The sequence below is a fragment of the Caretta caretta genome, chromosome 8 (genome assembly GCF_965140235.1).
Source record: "Caretta caretta isolate rCarCar2 chromosome 8, rCarCar1.hap1, whole genome shotgun sequence".
In the NCBI taxonomy this organism is placed as follows: Eukaryota; Metazoa; Chordata; order Testudines; family Cheloniidae; genus Caretta; species Caretta caretta.
Window position 1 is genome coordinate 64,123,444 of NC_134213.1, and position 17,279 is coordinate 64,140,722.

General features: G+C 41.4%; 1 protein-coding gene across 1 annotated transcript in view; it reads left to right on the forward strand.

Moving 5' to 3' along the window:
• The window catches only part of LOC125641680 (complement factor H), an 83,083-nt gene that overhangs the window by 31,323 nt on the left and 34,481 nt on the right, over positions 1 to 17,279 (forward strand). The window contains exons 9-15 of the mRNA XM_048861985.2: positions 155 to 322; positions 2,756 to 2,932; positions 4,973 to 5,149; positions 6,477 to 6,650; positions 7,087 to 7,269; positions 9,054 to 9,239; positions 10,822 to 11,004. Coding sequence (XP_048717942.2) covers positions 155 to 322; positions 2,756 to 2,932; positions 4,973 to 5,149; positions 6,477 to 6,650; positions 7,087 to 7,269; positions 9,054 to 9,239; positions 10,822 to 11,004 — 1,248 coding nt within the window. The remainder of the gene's footprint in view (positions 1 to 154; positions 323 to 2,755; positions 2,933 to 4,972; positions 5,150 to 6,476; positions 6,651 to 7,086; positions 7,270 to 9,053; positions 9,240 to 10,821; positions 11,005 to 17,279) is intronic.

Sequence of the window (17,279 nt, forward strand, 5' to 3'; positions counted from 1 at the left end):
ACGAGAGTACTATGCAGCAAGAAGGTCTTATTTGAAAGATTTTTTTTCAAATAAATAGCTAGTTTTGAAGAGAGGGGTTTGTTTTGTTTTGTTTTTTATTTGTTAAATGCCTGACTTCCATTTGCTAACCGAATTTAATCTTTTTTTTCTTTAGAAAAGTGTTCTCCTGGTCATTTGGAAAATGGTAAATTTATATTTAACTATTGGACCACCTACAAAGAAGGTGATGAAATTTCATATGGGTGTTTTCCTGAATATCTGCAAGCCAAAATTACATGCACAAAGAATGGCTGGTCACCTACTCCAAGATGTACCTCTAACAGTAAGCAAAAGTCATGTTCTATTGAGCAGATCATTAAAAACCTGTAGACATATTACTATTATCATCTGCCTGAAATAAACACAAAAATACCAATCCTAGCAGGTGACTTGTCATGACAATGCACATTTTTGACCTGAGTAACTGTGCAATCATATTGCAGTGACCTTCAAAGTTCTTCACCAAGCCCCTGACTGCTATCACCCCTGTTTGTTGTATGTACGGTGACCAGGTGTCTGTTTTTTTTATCAGAATACCAAGGGATCAAAAATGGATCCTGGGGGCTTTGGTCAGCACTGCTGACCAGACTGTTGACTGTCTAGTTGGCGGTGCTACACAGCGGGACTGGCAGGCTCCCTGCTAGCCTCAGTGCCGCTCCTGGGAAGCAGATGGCATGTCCCCCCTCAGGTTCCTATGTGTAGGGGCAGCCAGGGGGCTCTGCATGCTGTTCCCACCCCAAGTGCCACCCCCACAGTACTCCTATTTTTAATGTGCTAGTTTGATTGGAGCTAAAGCTAAAGTATGTCTCTTCATCCTAGAATTTACAAGTTTCCAGCTCTTATGTAGGCATACCCACAGTCACGGTGCTTGGCATGAGTGTGGCCCCTCAGAGCCAAGAGACGCAATTGCAATGAAAGTTCTGCTCAGCCCCTGCCAACTTGGGCTTGAGCATGTTCAGTACAGATGGAATCTTCAGAGAATAATCAAGCTCCAAACCTGTACAAACTGTGACTTTCTGTCTTTCATAGGTTTATAACATGGCCAAATTTGGGTGCATTTTTTTGAGGACAGCAAAAGGTATATCTTTGACACCAGGTGGACCCCACAACCAAATTTTGAGTCCCTGCTCCAAACCATGGAAGTGCTAGAGGTTCTCAACAAAACAACTCTAACAATAACTTACCATGGATAAAACAGAATATTTTACTCAAACATCAGTCTCTGAAACAGCAAAACCATTTCAGCTTAAACTTTTCAAAACAAAACAAAAAATGATGCTGGGGCAGACACCAGACATGGACAATTTCAATCCAAATGGTTAAAGTCTAACAAAGTTAGAAGCAATTATAAATGGGATTTTATCATCTAGGGTATCGGGTAAATTTAATAAAATATGTTACTCTTAGCTCCACCTGATATGGATAAATTGTGACATTTAGCCACTTGGTCTGGTCTGTGTTGGGGATAGTGTGGATGCCAAGTAATCCAGCAGCAGTTGTGCTCCAGGAAATCCTATCTTTCCTCCAGTTCTCTACCAGGCATGAGTTGTGTGTGCATTACACCATCTTTTGGGATAATGAAGCATGTTCCTCTGTCTATACCTAGTCAGCACTTCTGGGTGTTGCAAAGTGGGTTAAAGCCATGGCTCCACCTTGCCCCTCTGCCTCCCATTCCTCCATGGAGTGGCTTGCACAATTTGTCTGGTAGCTCCGGGTGCTTGAACATCAATTAAGATAGCATGTGTAAAATTGAGTCATCAACGTCCATAACAAAATTCAGCCATGCAAACACATCCTGCCTCAAAGCCTCATTCCCTCCCTATCTCTACTCTCCCCAACTGCCCAAGAAAATGGATGGGCTGTGCGGTGTATCCTGGAGGTCAGCAAATTCAGGGAGAGAGTGAATTCCAAAATTGAATGCCCCTCCAGGATAATGCCCTGCTACCAACACCCTCTCCTTTAAACTGAGGAAGTCTAGCATGAATGCTCTATTGATCACAACTGTGGAAATATTGCAGTGGGAGAGGCTGTCTCTGAAGAAGGCAGGTTTAGTGATAACATCTGTGTGATGTTTTATCACTTTCTTTCTCACTGATGAGCCCCTTATGATTTCTCAGGTGCATGAAACTGTGAAGCTGCTTCACCAAATTACTTATACATACAGCACATACAATAAAAAGAGAGAACTTTTTTCACAAAATAAGAGCTGTCAGTGTCAGAATCAAAATGACCATTTTCAGTCCAACCATCTTTTAGATTCGCTTTGAGAAGTCAGTATCAGGAATGATTGTGAGAGATAGGAACCACTGATATGTACTCTGATTTCTTAAAAAAAGAAAAGGAGTACTTGTGGCACCTTAGAGACTAACCAATTTATTTGAGCATGAGCTTTCGTGAGCTACAGCTCACTTCATCAGTGAGCTGTAGCTCACGAAAGCTCATGCTCAAATAAATTGGTTAGTCTCTAAGGTGCCACAAGTACTCCTTTTCTTTTTGCGAATACAGGCTAACACGGCTGTTACTCTGAAATCTGATTTCTTACCTTCTCCTCCCACTGTCCAAAAGTATGAAGGAACTTATTGTTCAAAAAGTTTTTAAATGGTGTTTCTCCATTTCATTTCAGGTGTACCTCTTCTCATGGTCACCCTATACTTATGAAAAGCACATTAATTAACAGTATTTATCTTGAGGTAATGTCATACTCTCTCTATTTTAGAAATATGTGAAAAAGTTGAGATACAGAATGGTTATTTCTATCAAAGTAGGACCAAATTTAATTTAAATGAGGAAGCAACATATCGGTGTCAGATTGATTACACGACTCCAGAAGGAAATGCTGTGGGGAAGACACAGTGCCTTCAAGGAGGATGGACTCCTTTACCAAAGTGCATTAGTGAGTAATTTAATGATCGAAGAACTCTCTACTTTGTCATATTGCTCCTTTTTTCCTGACTAGAGGATGAGCACCATGTTCAGGTATGGGGAGAAGCTTGCAGCTTCATGTGGGGAAACTTACAAAGCTGATGCTCCTTGGGTTATGTCTTACTATGACTGGACAAAATTAATCTATTTGAGGGAAGTATTACCATCATAAATAAAATAACTTACCATTGACTGATCAGTATTTAAATCATAAAGACATACATTTTATGTAAAAGCATCAGAGCACAAAATTTTAAAAACTTTCTTCCAATTGTTGTCACTTCAGGTATGTTAGTTATCTTCCTCTGGTTTCAGGAGTCCCTTCTCTGAAGATGAGAGGAAATATGGTGATTAAAGTGGACAATTAAATCTCCCACATTTGTGGGACAATAACTCCAATATTAACCCAGTCCAAGTGGGGGTCCTCTCTTCCTTTTATTCCAGGCTGCCTTATTTCCTCGCTATTCCTCTTTTTACCCTATTAGTATCCACAAACACAGAACACCTTTGTGCATAAAAGAACTTGCTTATCATTTGTTTTCAAATGAAGTCCATTCCATCGCACAGAGAAGACTATTAAATAAACAGCTTAGCTACCAAGACCTGTAAATCCCATTTACATTATCTGTCTGTCTGAAATACATGAACTTTAAGCTGTTTGTAGTTCTGGTTCTGCAAAGTGGTATCCCATACGATAGCACCTGCAATAGTTCTACCACACAGGGGTGTTTCACACAGAATAGTCTACAAAATTGGCTCAATAAATTAATAAACCTTCCTTTGGATTCATGGCTCTTTATTAAGTAGTCTCCCATATTTCCAGTCCACTCATGTTTCTACAGGGAGGAGATTCCCTGCACTTTGTGACTCATTTGGAAATCAGTAGGGAAATGTCTGACTTTTGTGGTGTTCATGAATGTTATGATTTGAAAATAAAGGCAGTGAACATGACAGTGCCAAAGCATGGATTAGTTTGGTTGGTAAACAAGGACAAGACCCTCCAATGGGATAAAACAGGGCTAAGTATTAGGGACACATAATTTAATGCAGTGAGAACTCCTTATTTACTGTTGTATGCTGCTTCCTATCTTTGCCTTTTTATACGTATGAGGTCCAATTCTCCTCCTGTTCCATCTGCTTGGCATAGCTCTGACTGCAGAAAACAGCCAGAAAAATAGTTAGCTGGTTGGAATTCCCCCCGGGTATGAAGTGTGACTAAGGAAAAGACATCATAACTGGGATGTCCTGGCTCTTCTGGCAGCTGAAATGGCCTTTTGGGGCCATAGGTAACCAGCATAAGATAGTTTGAAGGAGGAGGAGCAACCTGAAGATCTGAAAGGCGGAAGGATGGCTTGAAGTCACGTTTGTTCAACCCCCTGATCCGGTTCCTTGCTGAGCATAGCTGGACCAAACCAGAGAATCTGTTCCCTGGCTTCCCTACACTGGAGCAGAATCTAGCCCTTACAGATGACTCAAGGGATCATGACTACAACCAAACTGTAACATCCACAGAAACACTATATAGTACAGCAACTGAAAGAAGGGAATTATATTCACAGTCTCAAATGGTAGGGAAAAGGCAATGGCCTGAATCCAAGGAAGAAAAACCTTTATGCTAGACATTAGGAAGATTTCTGAATTTTAAGAGCATTAGTGTTGACTCTCAAAGGAAAGGTTTGAGTCACTATTATCACTGTAGATTTTCGAAGACAAACATGTCTGGTAAACATTAGTGGGAATTATGTAAGAAGCAAGCATGCAAAATACAGGTATATATTTATTGCCTAAATGTTTTTTTCTAGCCTTGCCTTCTAAATCTATGAACACTTTCCTTTCACCGCCACATATTCCTAAAGAAAAATTAAAGAGATATAATGTGTGATACTGTGTGTAGAATTTGAATTGTTTACTATACTGAGGCCCAAATTCACAAAGGTACATATAAGGAAGATGCTTTAGAATGCCAGAGTTTCTAATTAAGAAAAATAACTAAATTTCTCTAATTCTACAGAAACATGTGAAAAGCCTCGTTTCGAGAATATTAATTTCCACACAGATCAAATGGTGTTTCTGCCTGAAGAAATACTGGAATATGAATGTGCAGATGGATACCAAACTGTAAATAAAATCACAACAGGTTATACAGTGTGTGACATAAATGGATGGATTCCTGAGCCCCAATGTCTTGGTAAGGTGTTTTTGTTTTGTTTTAATTAAACTACTACTCTGTGGAACAAATTCCTTTGACTTATAGTTTGCTGTTTTGAGTACTAATTTAAATATCTCTGATTTAGGTGCAGCTTACATTGTGGATAATGTCTGGGTGGGAATTGTTCATGTCTGCTGGGACAGTCAAGAATCATTCATTGCATTCAGTCAGCAATCCCCAGGAAAGAGTGTTCTTCATAGTCTAAAACAGTGACTCTCAACCTTTCCAGATTACTGTACACCTTTCAGGAGTCGGATTTGTTTTGTGAACCCCCAAATTTTACCTCTTTACAAAATCAGATATAAAAAGTCCACTATTACTTATGGCTTACTTTCTCATTTTTACCAGATAATTTATAAAATAAATCCATTGGAATATAAATATTGTACTTACATGTCAACTCTACGGGGAGGGACTGGCTGTTTGTGTAGCGTCTGGTGCCGTGGGGTTCTCGGCCTGGACTGGGCATCCCAGACACTACTGCAATACGAACAATAAATACCACCCCCTGGGTCAGGCTCTGAGGGAAGTCTGAGGAGGGTTGGAGGGCTGGGGTATCTCTGCTCTGCACAGATCCAGATCTGCTGGAATTGACAGCTTCGTGGTCTCCTTGGCATTAGCCGCATCTGTCTGTACCAGACTCTGGCTGGAGCAGCTCTGATTCGAACAGGGTCCAGATTAAATTCAAAAGTAATGAAACCACTGGGAAATAAGAGGTAATCAGAGCACTGGAAACTGCAGAATTATTATTGTACTATGAAAGACAAACAAATCTTACAAAAACTTTGAACAAGTAGTAGTTGTATTTTAAGTCATGACCAAATAACAATCCAGGTTGAAAGGCCAGCATCATTAACTGATTATTTGGAGTACTCCAAGTGTGATTTTGCTGAGTAAGAATTTGTGTCTATGAAAACTACCAGTTTCTAAATTACTTGCAACAATATTTATATTTAAATTCATAGAATGTGGGGAAAAGATTATGGAAAGCCACCCCTTCATTTGGTTAAGTCTTTTTTTCCCCTCCCAATTATATCCTATTGTACTGTTTTTTTCATGCTTGCCTTCTTTTCTTTCCACACCCTAGAAGGAATTCTTACTCTTTTACAAATTCCCAGTTTGTTCAGCAAGATTCTTGTTCTTGGTGCTAACCAAAGCCCTGATCCAAATCAATGGGTGCCTTTCCATGGTTTAAAACTGGTTTTTGATCAACCCATTTTGTTTAAATCTTTTGTATTTTAAATACTTTCCCCTAGAAACATTGGCTATAATATATTTTCTTTCCTTTCCTCACCACCATCTTTAGCCATAGAATGTGAAATGTTGACATTGTCCAATGGCGAGGTTTCCCCCCCGAAAGCTAAATATGGTAATGGAGATGTGGTAACTTTTTCCTGTGCAAAAAATCACACAAGAGTGGGACCCGACTCCTCTCAATGCTATTACTTTGGATGGTTCCCAGCATCTCCGACATGTAAAGGTAAATATTTCCCTTAGGCTTATTTAAGCAGGATACCTATTGGTAAATCAGGCTCTTCAATACTCATAAGCTCTTCTGTGGGCTCTTTCTGGATGCTGGTTTCTATCCCATGATGAACTACCCCATCTATCCTCATGCCAATTCACTTACTAACCCACTGTGCCTTCATTTCCCATTTGAAACTGTGAATTTGTTTCCATCCATTTTGATTTTAGTGAAACTGCCAGTTGTGTGAAGTGGTAATAGGTTGAACTCAGGGCACTCATTTCCACTTGTGACCTAAAGTAGAATTTGAATCCAAATCTCCAAAGATATAAGGTTAATTAATTCATTGGTCAGCTTCTCCACTTGAAGCAGTGAATTTGGGTTTTTTCATTTTTTATTGTCGTCTATTTTTAATGGTAACAACTGTATAGATATAATCTCTTTGTATTAGAGGAAACCAAAGCTTGTGGGCTACCACCCAGCATTACCAATGGGAATATTATCAGTGAACTTCATGAGAAATATCAGCATGGCAACTCAGTGGAATATGACTGTGACGTCAGTTTTAAAATGATTGGATCAGGAAAAATAGAATGTATTGATGGGGAATGGACATCTTTACCTTCTTGCACAGGTAAGCTATGTGTTTTTCACACCCTTAGGATTAATATAGACTAATACTTTTCTATTCACACTTTGAGAGATTTTCCAAATCAAAACTATACCTACTTAAATGTAACATACTGGCCGGTGTACATCGTTTCTGTACCACAGTCCTCTCTGAGATGGAATCAGACCTGCGCTAGTGTTTTTATTGACCTGACATCGAAAATACTTCCAATGGCTAACTGTAATTTGCAGAGTCTGGAATCTTAGCTGATCAAAAGCACCAATAATTTACCTAACGCTGGAGAGCATCCCTTAGTATGCATATTAACTAACATAGTTTAAAAAAAATAAAATAAATACACCCAATTATAATGTTTGCTTGTACCTGGAGCATATTTTGAATTTTTGTTTGGTTTGATCGGAACTGAAAATGTGCATTAATGGGAAATAATTAGATTTTTCATGGAATAAAGGAATGCTGTGACCTAAAAAATGATGGACAAACTAAATACAAAGTGTTAACAGATCTACTAGAGGTTCTATGATTGTCTTGGCAAGTCTAGTGGTTTGGGCTTTGGCCTGCTGAAATCATCACTGGTTAGGTTTCCATACTGATCTATGAAAAATGTAAGAAAAAGGGTGTAGCTGTGCCTTGCCTTAAATACATGCAAGCAGAACTTTTGATGGATATAATTGAATAACAGGTCAGTTGACTATTTCACTATCATCCTAACATGTTGCTGAATGTTGTTTATTATTATTTATGGAGCGCCATAGGTGCACATAGTGAGGTCCCTGCCCCAAGGAGTTATGAGAGAACTAAACACAAGTAAAATATTTTTATAGCAAGTGAAAGACAAGGAAGTGTAGAAAAGGACATTTAATGAAGGGAGGGAAAGCTGCATGCTGCACAATCAGTGGGAAGCAAGTCTATCTGTGGGGGCAATGTGAAATGAAGTACAAAGCCAAGAGTGGAATATAAAATAGAGTGCTTAGCAAAGAGATTTGGGAGGAAGCAGTATAAGGAAATGTCATAGCCAGGGAAGAAGTTATAAATTATAAGACTGAGAATGAGGAGTTTCAACATAATGCAGAAAAAGAGAACAATAAAGGGAAGGCTTTAAACAGGTACAGTGGGGTGACATGGTCGCAGCAGCAGGAGAGCAGAGGCTACGAATTAGAAAGGGAAAAGTGAAGAATGTGGGAGTCAGGGAGCTTGCAGTTGTCAACATGGTAGCTGTGTGATTTTCACTTCTTGGATGTGTGCACTGAAGGTGTGCACTGAAGGATTTTTTTATTATTATTTAAAGTGAGTATTGGGGGGGTGTAGTTTAGTGTCATGATAGTAGTGAACAACTAGCAATTTGGAGCGTGGTATTGTGTTGAATGTGTGTATTGATTTGATTTAAGATTTCCTTGCATTTTAGTGTTTTCATTCTTGTGAGGGAATATAAATTGAGCAATGCTAAGTTCATGATATTTTGTATGTGGAAATAGAGAGGAATAAGTGACAATCCTTAAAAAAATTTGATGTGAGTAGAGAAAAGCTGAATACAGTCCTGGAAGATGAACTGGACTGAGGAGTTCTCCTAGTCATAGAGAAGTGAGAGATCAGAGTTTGGAAGAAAGGCAAATGTTATTACAAACTAAGGGCCTAGTGCTGCACCCATTTAAGTTAATCAGAGTTTCACTTTAACTTTAATGAGAGCAAGGTAAGGCCCTAAATAATGATTTTAATTAAGGCACTTTGATGATGTGTTTTATATGTGCCAAGAATATAATATGAAATATTTATGCTCTTTTCCACAGAAGAGAAAAAAACCTGTAAAAAACCACCCAGTATTAACAACGGGAATGCTGTCAATGTAGTAGACCGTCCCCAGTATGCTCATGGAGATACAGTGGAATATGAATGTAAAAAAAACTATGTAATGGTTGGGCCAAAGACAGTGAAGTGTCTCAGTGGAGAATGGATATCTTTGCCTTCATGTGCTGGTAAACTACTTATATAATACTTTAAGCATTAAATTAACAATTTCTTTAAAGGTTGAATGGAGATTATTCATCAATATTTAGGCAGATACAGTTTATACAGATATTTAGAAACATTCTTTACATACTACTGTGTATTCATAGTGTGTGCAAAGTTAAGCATGTGCATAAAAGCATCAGTAGCTTTCAACAGGGTTTGCTTGACCAAACCTTTCAGTGTATCTTTCCAACAAAGGCAGCCCAGCATCTTTGAAAGCTTTATGATGTAATAACATTTGATGTACACTGTGCTAAGTACTTGTCATTATATCTTTAGCCGTTATTTGGCTTTTTAAGATCTTTATGGAATTTTCCAACAACCTTTAAAGCCAGGATGTGAGATATTAATTACATCCTCTGACCTCTTGTAGGTCTAGATCAGCTCTTTTCATGTCTGAACTATGTTTTTGTCTCTGTCCTCTAATTTTCCCATTTAGTTGCATAGGCTAAAGTAACACAGTATACACACTATGAAAGCTAGATAACATAATATTTTATTGCTTAAACCTAAACTATTCATTTCTTAGTTATAAAAATTTCACTTAAGCTCAAGATATACACCATGGGTCAGATGCTCAGCTGGTGTAAACTGTCACAGATCTTTGTACAACAGAGAATCTGCCCTCAGAATATACAGTTGAAGGTTTGTTTTACTGAAGAAGATTTACGCTGTGCTCTATCCTTGCCTCCCTTTCAACAGAATAAATTATATATTTTCCATTATTTTCAGTTATGTAAAACAAGAATAATTTATCTACAATTATGTGGAGGACTTTATCTGACCCAACAAGCACAGTTTGCTTATCTTACACAGTTATTAGAGAAGCCTTCATTATAACTCTCAGAAACCCCTGATAGAGACCACAACACTTGGTTCAGCCCATCAACTTTCAGTCTCATATGCACCTTCCCGGGATACTGATTGTTTGAAATAATCTGTCTGTATGGATAAAACATGTGATGCTCATGGCTCTAAAAATATGAGGGCTTCCATTCCTGCACATCTCTCTACCTAAATTGTGGTGTTTAAAGAAAAAAATAGAAAAAAATGAAATTCCAGTGTTGCTGTTACTTCACACAGTGAAAGGGATGCTGTCACCTTAAAAATCCCAGAAAATATTTCCCTCTTATTGTTGCTAGTACACAAACTAAAAACATTTTGAATTTTTTTTCTTTGATCTCTTTATCTTCTAGTAACTTTAGAGATTACTTATAACAATAGTAGACATAACATTTCCATATGGACTTGTATTTGCAAGTTGAATGCCTGCCTCTAAATGAAGAAAAGGAGTACTTGTGGCACCTTAGAGACTAACCAGTTTATTTGAGCATAAGCTTTCGTGAGCTACAGCTGAAGTGAGCTGTAGCTCACGAAAGCTTATGCTCAAATAAATTGGTTAGTCTCTAAGGTGCCACAAGTACTCCTTTTCTTTTTGCGAATACAGACTAACAAGGCTGTTACTCTGAAACCTGCCTTTAAATAGATATTTACCTGACACAGCATTTGATTTATAGAACATTTTAATTTGTGTTGGATTTAATTTAGATGATTTTGCTGAATGTGAACTTCCAGAGAAGTTGGAGATTATAATCCTTCCACAAACTATCAGAGAAAGAAGGATCTATAAGCACAACACACTTATAAGGTACACATGTAAAACAGATACAGCAAAGAGGATGCAAGCAACTTGTAACAATGGGGAATGGACACGTAAACTTGACTGCATAGGTAAGCTTGTGTATTTATATACAAATTGTTCTTTTCTAATTATTATAATTACCAAGTATTGCATCTACCTTTAGTCTGAGTGAAGATCAGTAGTTTGAAAAAAACAACTGGTTTAATCATTAAAACCTATATCTGTTTATATGCCTAAGCATAGGAAAAATAACTTGCTGCTTTTAAATTACTGGAATAATCTGAAATTCTCTAAACCAGAGGTGAGCAAACTTTTTGGTACGAGGGCCACATCGGGGAATAGAAATTGTATGGCAGGCCATGAATGCTCACAAAACTCCCTGACTCCAATAGAGAGGGAGTACAAGCTGGACTAGGGAAGGGGAAGAAGTATATTGGGACATGGTGCTGAGGGGAGGAGAGACTGGAGGCTGGCAAGAAGGGGAGATGGAAGGGAGAAACTGGTACTTGGAACTAGGATGGGGGGAGATTGGGACTTGGGATCTAAATGGGAAGAATGAGGGACTAGGAGCAGATGAGGAGGTGGAGGAAGGGAGAGAGAGATTGGGGCCAGGAGCTAGTGTGTGGGTGCTGGTGGGGAGCTTGGGGGAGACACAAGGGGGAGCCAGATCAGACAGGGAACAGGGAGAGGGGAACTGGGGATGGGTGGGCACTATTCCTAAAGTAAGTCCTAAGACTAAAATATAATCTTTTAAGCAAATATCTGTGAAACACATTGGGAAAGATTTTGTCTCATCCCCACCTAGCGCTGGTTCATATAGATGGTAACCCGCCGTTGCTACCAGTTACTCCATTAACTCAAATGGCAGAGGTCTGTGCAGCAGATCTAACGGTCCAAACTCTATTCATGATTGATGTGGGTGTCAATAAGATGCCACATGATGGACTTTCTATTTTTATGTACTTTTTTAAAAAAACAAACTACACCACACACACAAAGCCATGTTAAAAGAACATTAAGGTTTCAAGTCAAGCACTCAAAAGTTAAGAAATGCCAGGTACTTTTATAGCCCCATCTCTGTTGTATCTCACAATCTTTAATGGAGTCATAGTGTTTAAGGGCAGAAGGGACCACTAGATCATCTAGTCCGACCTCCTGTATAGCACAGGCCTCCAACATCACCCACACACTAAACCTATCAATTGCAATGACACCCAAGTATTACTGCCCACAGGAGACCAGACTATTATGTGCTAAAGACAGAGAATAGGAGGGACAGAGGTGCGCCAGTGTCCAAGGATCCCACAATGGCAGAGAAATTAAGTGAGATATATCCAGATAATTCTGGCAAAAGAGCTGGAGAGGAAGGCAAAAGAACCCTAAGGTAACATCCAATCTGACCTGGGCTAAAATTCCTTCTTCTTCGAGTGCTGTCCCTATGGGTGCTCCACTTCAGGTGATGGTGTGTCCCAGAGCCGTTGATGGAGATTTACAGTCTGGTATGGCCGCGCATGCGCAGTAGCTGTCTCACAGCACCGTTGGAGTCTCTTCAGCGTGTGCACAGCCCGACCCCCTCAGTTCCTTCTCAACTGCCCTCGGCTGAAGATGGAGCTCGGGGCATTGCAACAGCTTCTTCCCCTCAAGATAGAAAAAATAGATAATTGTTAGCTCAGTTTAAATTTTTTCCATAGATAAGTTAGTTTGTTAGTTGTTAGTTAGTTGAGAAAAAAAATGTTAGTTTTCTTCATTTCCAGGTTCACGGTTCCCTGTGGAGCACAAACCATGTTAAAAAAAAATGTCAGTCCACTTGGGACTTTACTTTAGCCATGCCAGGCTCCCCTGGCTTCAAAAGATGTGGCTTTTGCAAGGAGGCCTTGTTGCGCTCCGACAGGCACTCCCTCTGCGTGAGATGCCTCGGGGAAACACACATACCATCCAAGTGCATCCACTGCAACAATTTGAAGGTGAGAGCTAGGTATGCCTCAAAATGATCCTAATGGAGAAATTACTCCAACCTGAATATGGGAAGGGCACCCCAAAGCCTTCCCCTAAGTGCTCCCCAACTCAGTCTGAACTGACTAAGAGCGCTGTTCCATCCTCTCAAGAAAAGAGGAAGCGAGCCTTGAGCTCTCCCAGGCGGGAACCTCACAGAAAGAAAAGGTCATCTGCAAGGTCATTACCAGCAGTGCCGATGGCCCCAAGAGTCAGTACCTACGACTTCCCTGGCACCTCCGGTACCTGACACACTGGTCATAAGAACAAGGAGTTGAGACCGCAAACATGCCATGTCTCTTCCTCGGCACCGACAGTACCGACACCCGCGTCGGAGATGGTGCCAACCATACAATCACTCTTGCCGACATGAGTCTTGGCGCAGCCACCTTCCTTGGCACTGCAGCCACTGGCCCCAACATAGGTGAAACAGAAGACTCCTAGACACCCAATACCTACTACTAAGTCATCGGTACTGCACCCATTGGCACCGCAACAATTCCTGATGCAGAAGGACATCACTGTTGCTTTGGTGCCAGGATCACCTCTCCTTGGCACCAAGGGATCACCTATCACACAACCAACCTTTCCTATGGCACCATCAATGTTTAGTGACAGTGACAACGAGGACCAAGAGGAGCAAGTGTTTTCACCACAGGGCTTGCCCACACCTCAATGAAAACCTACTGGAGGAACACCATGGCATAAAATCCACCAGTCACAACCTCGCTTTCCATGGTATGGACCCCCATAGATGGGTCCCCAAATGGCATTCATAATGCAGTGGCCACCAGGGGCAGCATACAAAGCCGACTATGCTCGGACCTCCTTGCCGCCTATGGCACAGCTCCGGTCCACTCCTCTATCCCCAGGGCTGGCAACAACAGGAGCCACAGAGGAGATGGCCGACAAACCAGAGGAAGACACTGCCCCCGAAGCAGTGTCACCTGAATATAACTCTTCCTCTTCTCCAGATGTAACCGTTATGCTACCTCCACCTACCATGGCTGATGACTTTAAACAATTTCACAAGCTATTCAAATGCATAGCGGTCATCCAGGACATCCCTCTAGAGGAAGTCCAAGAGTACCAACAAAAACTATTAAAAATTTTACAACCATCTTCTGCGACAAAAATTGCCCTGGACATTAACAATGCCATCCTCAAGCCTGCAGAGACAATATGGCAGACCCCGGACACACAAAAGGGTGGACAATGAATTTTATGTCCCAGCAAGGGCATGGACTTCCTGTTTGCTCACCCACAGCCCAATTCTTTAGTGGTGGAAGCGGCAAACCACCGGGCTAAACAATCCCAACACTGTTCTATGCCACAGGATCAAGACCACAAGCATCTAGACCTTTTAGGTCACAAGGTCTATACCTCCTAGATGCTACAATTCCACATTGCCAACTACAGTGCCCTCTTGGCTAAATATGACTTTGACAATTATAGGAAAGTCTTTGAGTTTACCATGGACATACCAGAAGACAGGAGAGCACAATTCAAATCAGTCCTGGTCGAGGGACAGTTGGTCACCAGGATGGCCCTACAGGCTTCCCTGGACATCGCCGATACTGCAGCCCATGCCATGGCTATAGTGAGAGTGATGTGCAGAGCCTCATGGCTGATTTCTTCTGGTATACAAAAAGATCACCAACTAAAGGTTGAGGGCCTACCTTTCGATAAGGACAAACTGTTTTTGGCAAAAAATGATGAAGTCCTACACACCGTGAAGGACTCTGTAATGACCCCTTCATACACTTGGCATATCTACACCACTCCCCAAAAGGAAGTGGTGCCAAACATACCAACAAAACAGGGATTCTCAATACACCCACCCTCAATCCAGGCCTTATGGGGTGGGCAGACACAGAAATAGATCACCTTGACACCAGCAGACTCAACCACAACAAGCAACATCCCAGCCACCAGGGAACAAACCACAGTCTGAAAGCTTGGTCAAGTGTCTGAATGACCTCCCCTGAACACCAGTGCTTACCTGCCCGTTTGGTCACCGCCTACAGCATTTTTACCAAGCTTGGGAGCATATTACACAAGACCTTTGAGTCTCAGAAATAGTTCAGTCGGGCTACTTCATCCCTTTTACTTTCCCACCCCCAATCCTCCCCCTTTCCCATCCCTCTTCAGGGACCTTTCTCACAAACAGCTTCTAAGATTGGAAGTATATCGTCTACTACAGCTAGGGCCGTGGAACCAGTACCAACACAATACAGAGGAAAGTGTTTTTATTCCCACTATTTTCTGACCCAGAAGAAAAGTGGTGGATGGCAACCGATACTAGACCTATGAAAACTCAACAAATTCATACTATCCCAGCGCTGGAAGAGGGAGACTGGTTTTCAGCCCTCGACCTACAAGATGCATATTTTCACTTCTCACTACATCCGGCTCACAGATGATTCCTCCTATTCACAGTGGGACACGACCACTGTCAATACAGAGTGCTCCCATTCGGACTCTCCATTCCACCAAGAGTGTTCTCCAAAACCCTTGCAGTAGTCACAACTCACCTGTGAAAACAAGGGATCATAATTTTCACATAGACAGTTGCCTTATCAAGGGATACTCACACATAGAGACAGAGACAATAACATGACTGACCATCATCCTCTTCCAAAAACTTGGGTTGCAAATAAACTTTCAGGAGTCCACATTGATACTCACACAACAACTAGAATTCATCAGGGCACACCTGGACTCAACTCAAGCCAGAGCCTCGCTACCTCATGCCAGATTCTTAACCATCAAACATCTCATAGACACCATATCCATCTGTCCAGGAATTGGGGCACGGACATGCCTACAATTACTAGGACACATGGCTGCCACCACATTCGTGGTAAAACACGCAAGATTCCACATGCGGTGTCTTCAGAGGTGGCTGCATTCAGTATAAACCCACCAAACACAGCCTCAGCATGATGTTAGCACCATCGACCAAGGTTTTAGCATCCCTACAATGGTGGACAAGACCGGAAAATGTCTGCATAGGTGTTTCCTTTCATCACAGACCTTCTTCAATCCTGATCACAACAGATGTCTGCCTACTGGGCTTGGAGGCAGGGCACACCTGGACCACCACATGATATCAGGCAGGTGGTCAATACTGGAAACATGCCTTCACAAAAACTTGCTAGAACTCAGAGCAGTAAGATACACCTGTCTTCACTTTCTACCACTCATAAGAAACAAATCAATTCAAGTGATGACAGACAACGTTGCATGCATGTTCTACATCAACAGACAAGAGGGGTGGGGTGCGATCCCTCTCCCTATGCACCAAAGCCATGAAACTATGGAACTGGTGTATTGAGCACCACATCCGCATCTCAGCTTCTTACCTACCAGGATGCCAAAACACCACCACTGACACATTAAGTAGACGGTTCGTACAAGAGCATGAATGGGAACTGAACCCTACGGTCTTACAACAGATATTCTATCAATGGGAGTTCCCATCGATCGACTGATTTGTTACAGCACAGAACCACAAATGCCCACTATTTTGTTCCAGGGTGGGACTTGGTCCCCAGGGGGATGCTATCTTAATCCAGTGGGACAAGACACTTTTGTATGCATTCCCACCGATCCCACTAATACACAGACTCCTATGCAAGACCAGAAAAGACAAAGCCAAGATCATCTTGATTGCTCCGGCTTAGCCCAAACAGACTTGGTACCCTTACCTGCTGGTTATGTCAATTCATCCTCCACAAACTCTTCCAATGAGGCCAGACCTCCTGTCAGAGGCTGACGGTCAGATGTTCCACCCACAACTGGAGAAGCTCCATCTGAAAGCATGGCTCCCCCATGGTTCTAATCACACGAGTTAACCTGTTCAGAGCAGGTCGAACACATGTTGTTGAACAGCAGACATGATTCCATGCGAAAAACTTACCTACAAAAGTGGAAATGTTTTTCCACATTGTGCCTTCATAAGTGACTTACTCCCTGCACTACACCACTTCCAATGGTGCTAGACTACCTTGTAGAGCTAAAGAATTCAGGGTTATCACTGAGCTCTATCAAAGTACATCTCGTGGCTATTAACACCTTCCATGACAAAATTGACAGATTCTTGACGTTTACACATCCAACTATAAAACATTTCCTTGCGGGACTCCAGAACCTTTACCCTGAAGTACACCCTCCCATGTCCACATGGGATCTGAACTTAGTCCTCAGGAAACTCATGAGACCCCCCCCCCCCCACCCTTCAAACCCCTTACTACATCCAATCTGACCTGGGCTAAAATTTCTTCCCTACCCCACATATGGTAATCAGCAAGACCCTGAGCATGTGAGCAAGAACCAGCCAGCAAAGAGAGAATGCTTGGTGCCACCTCAG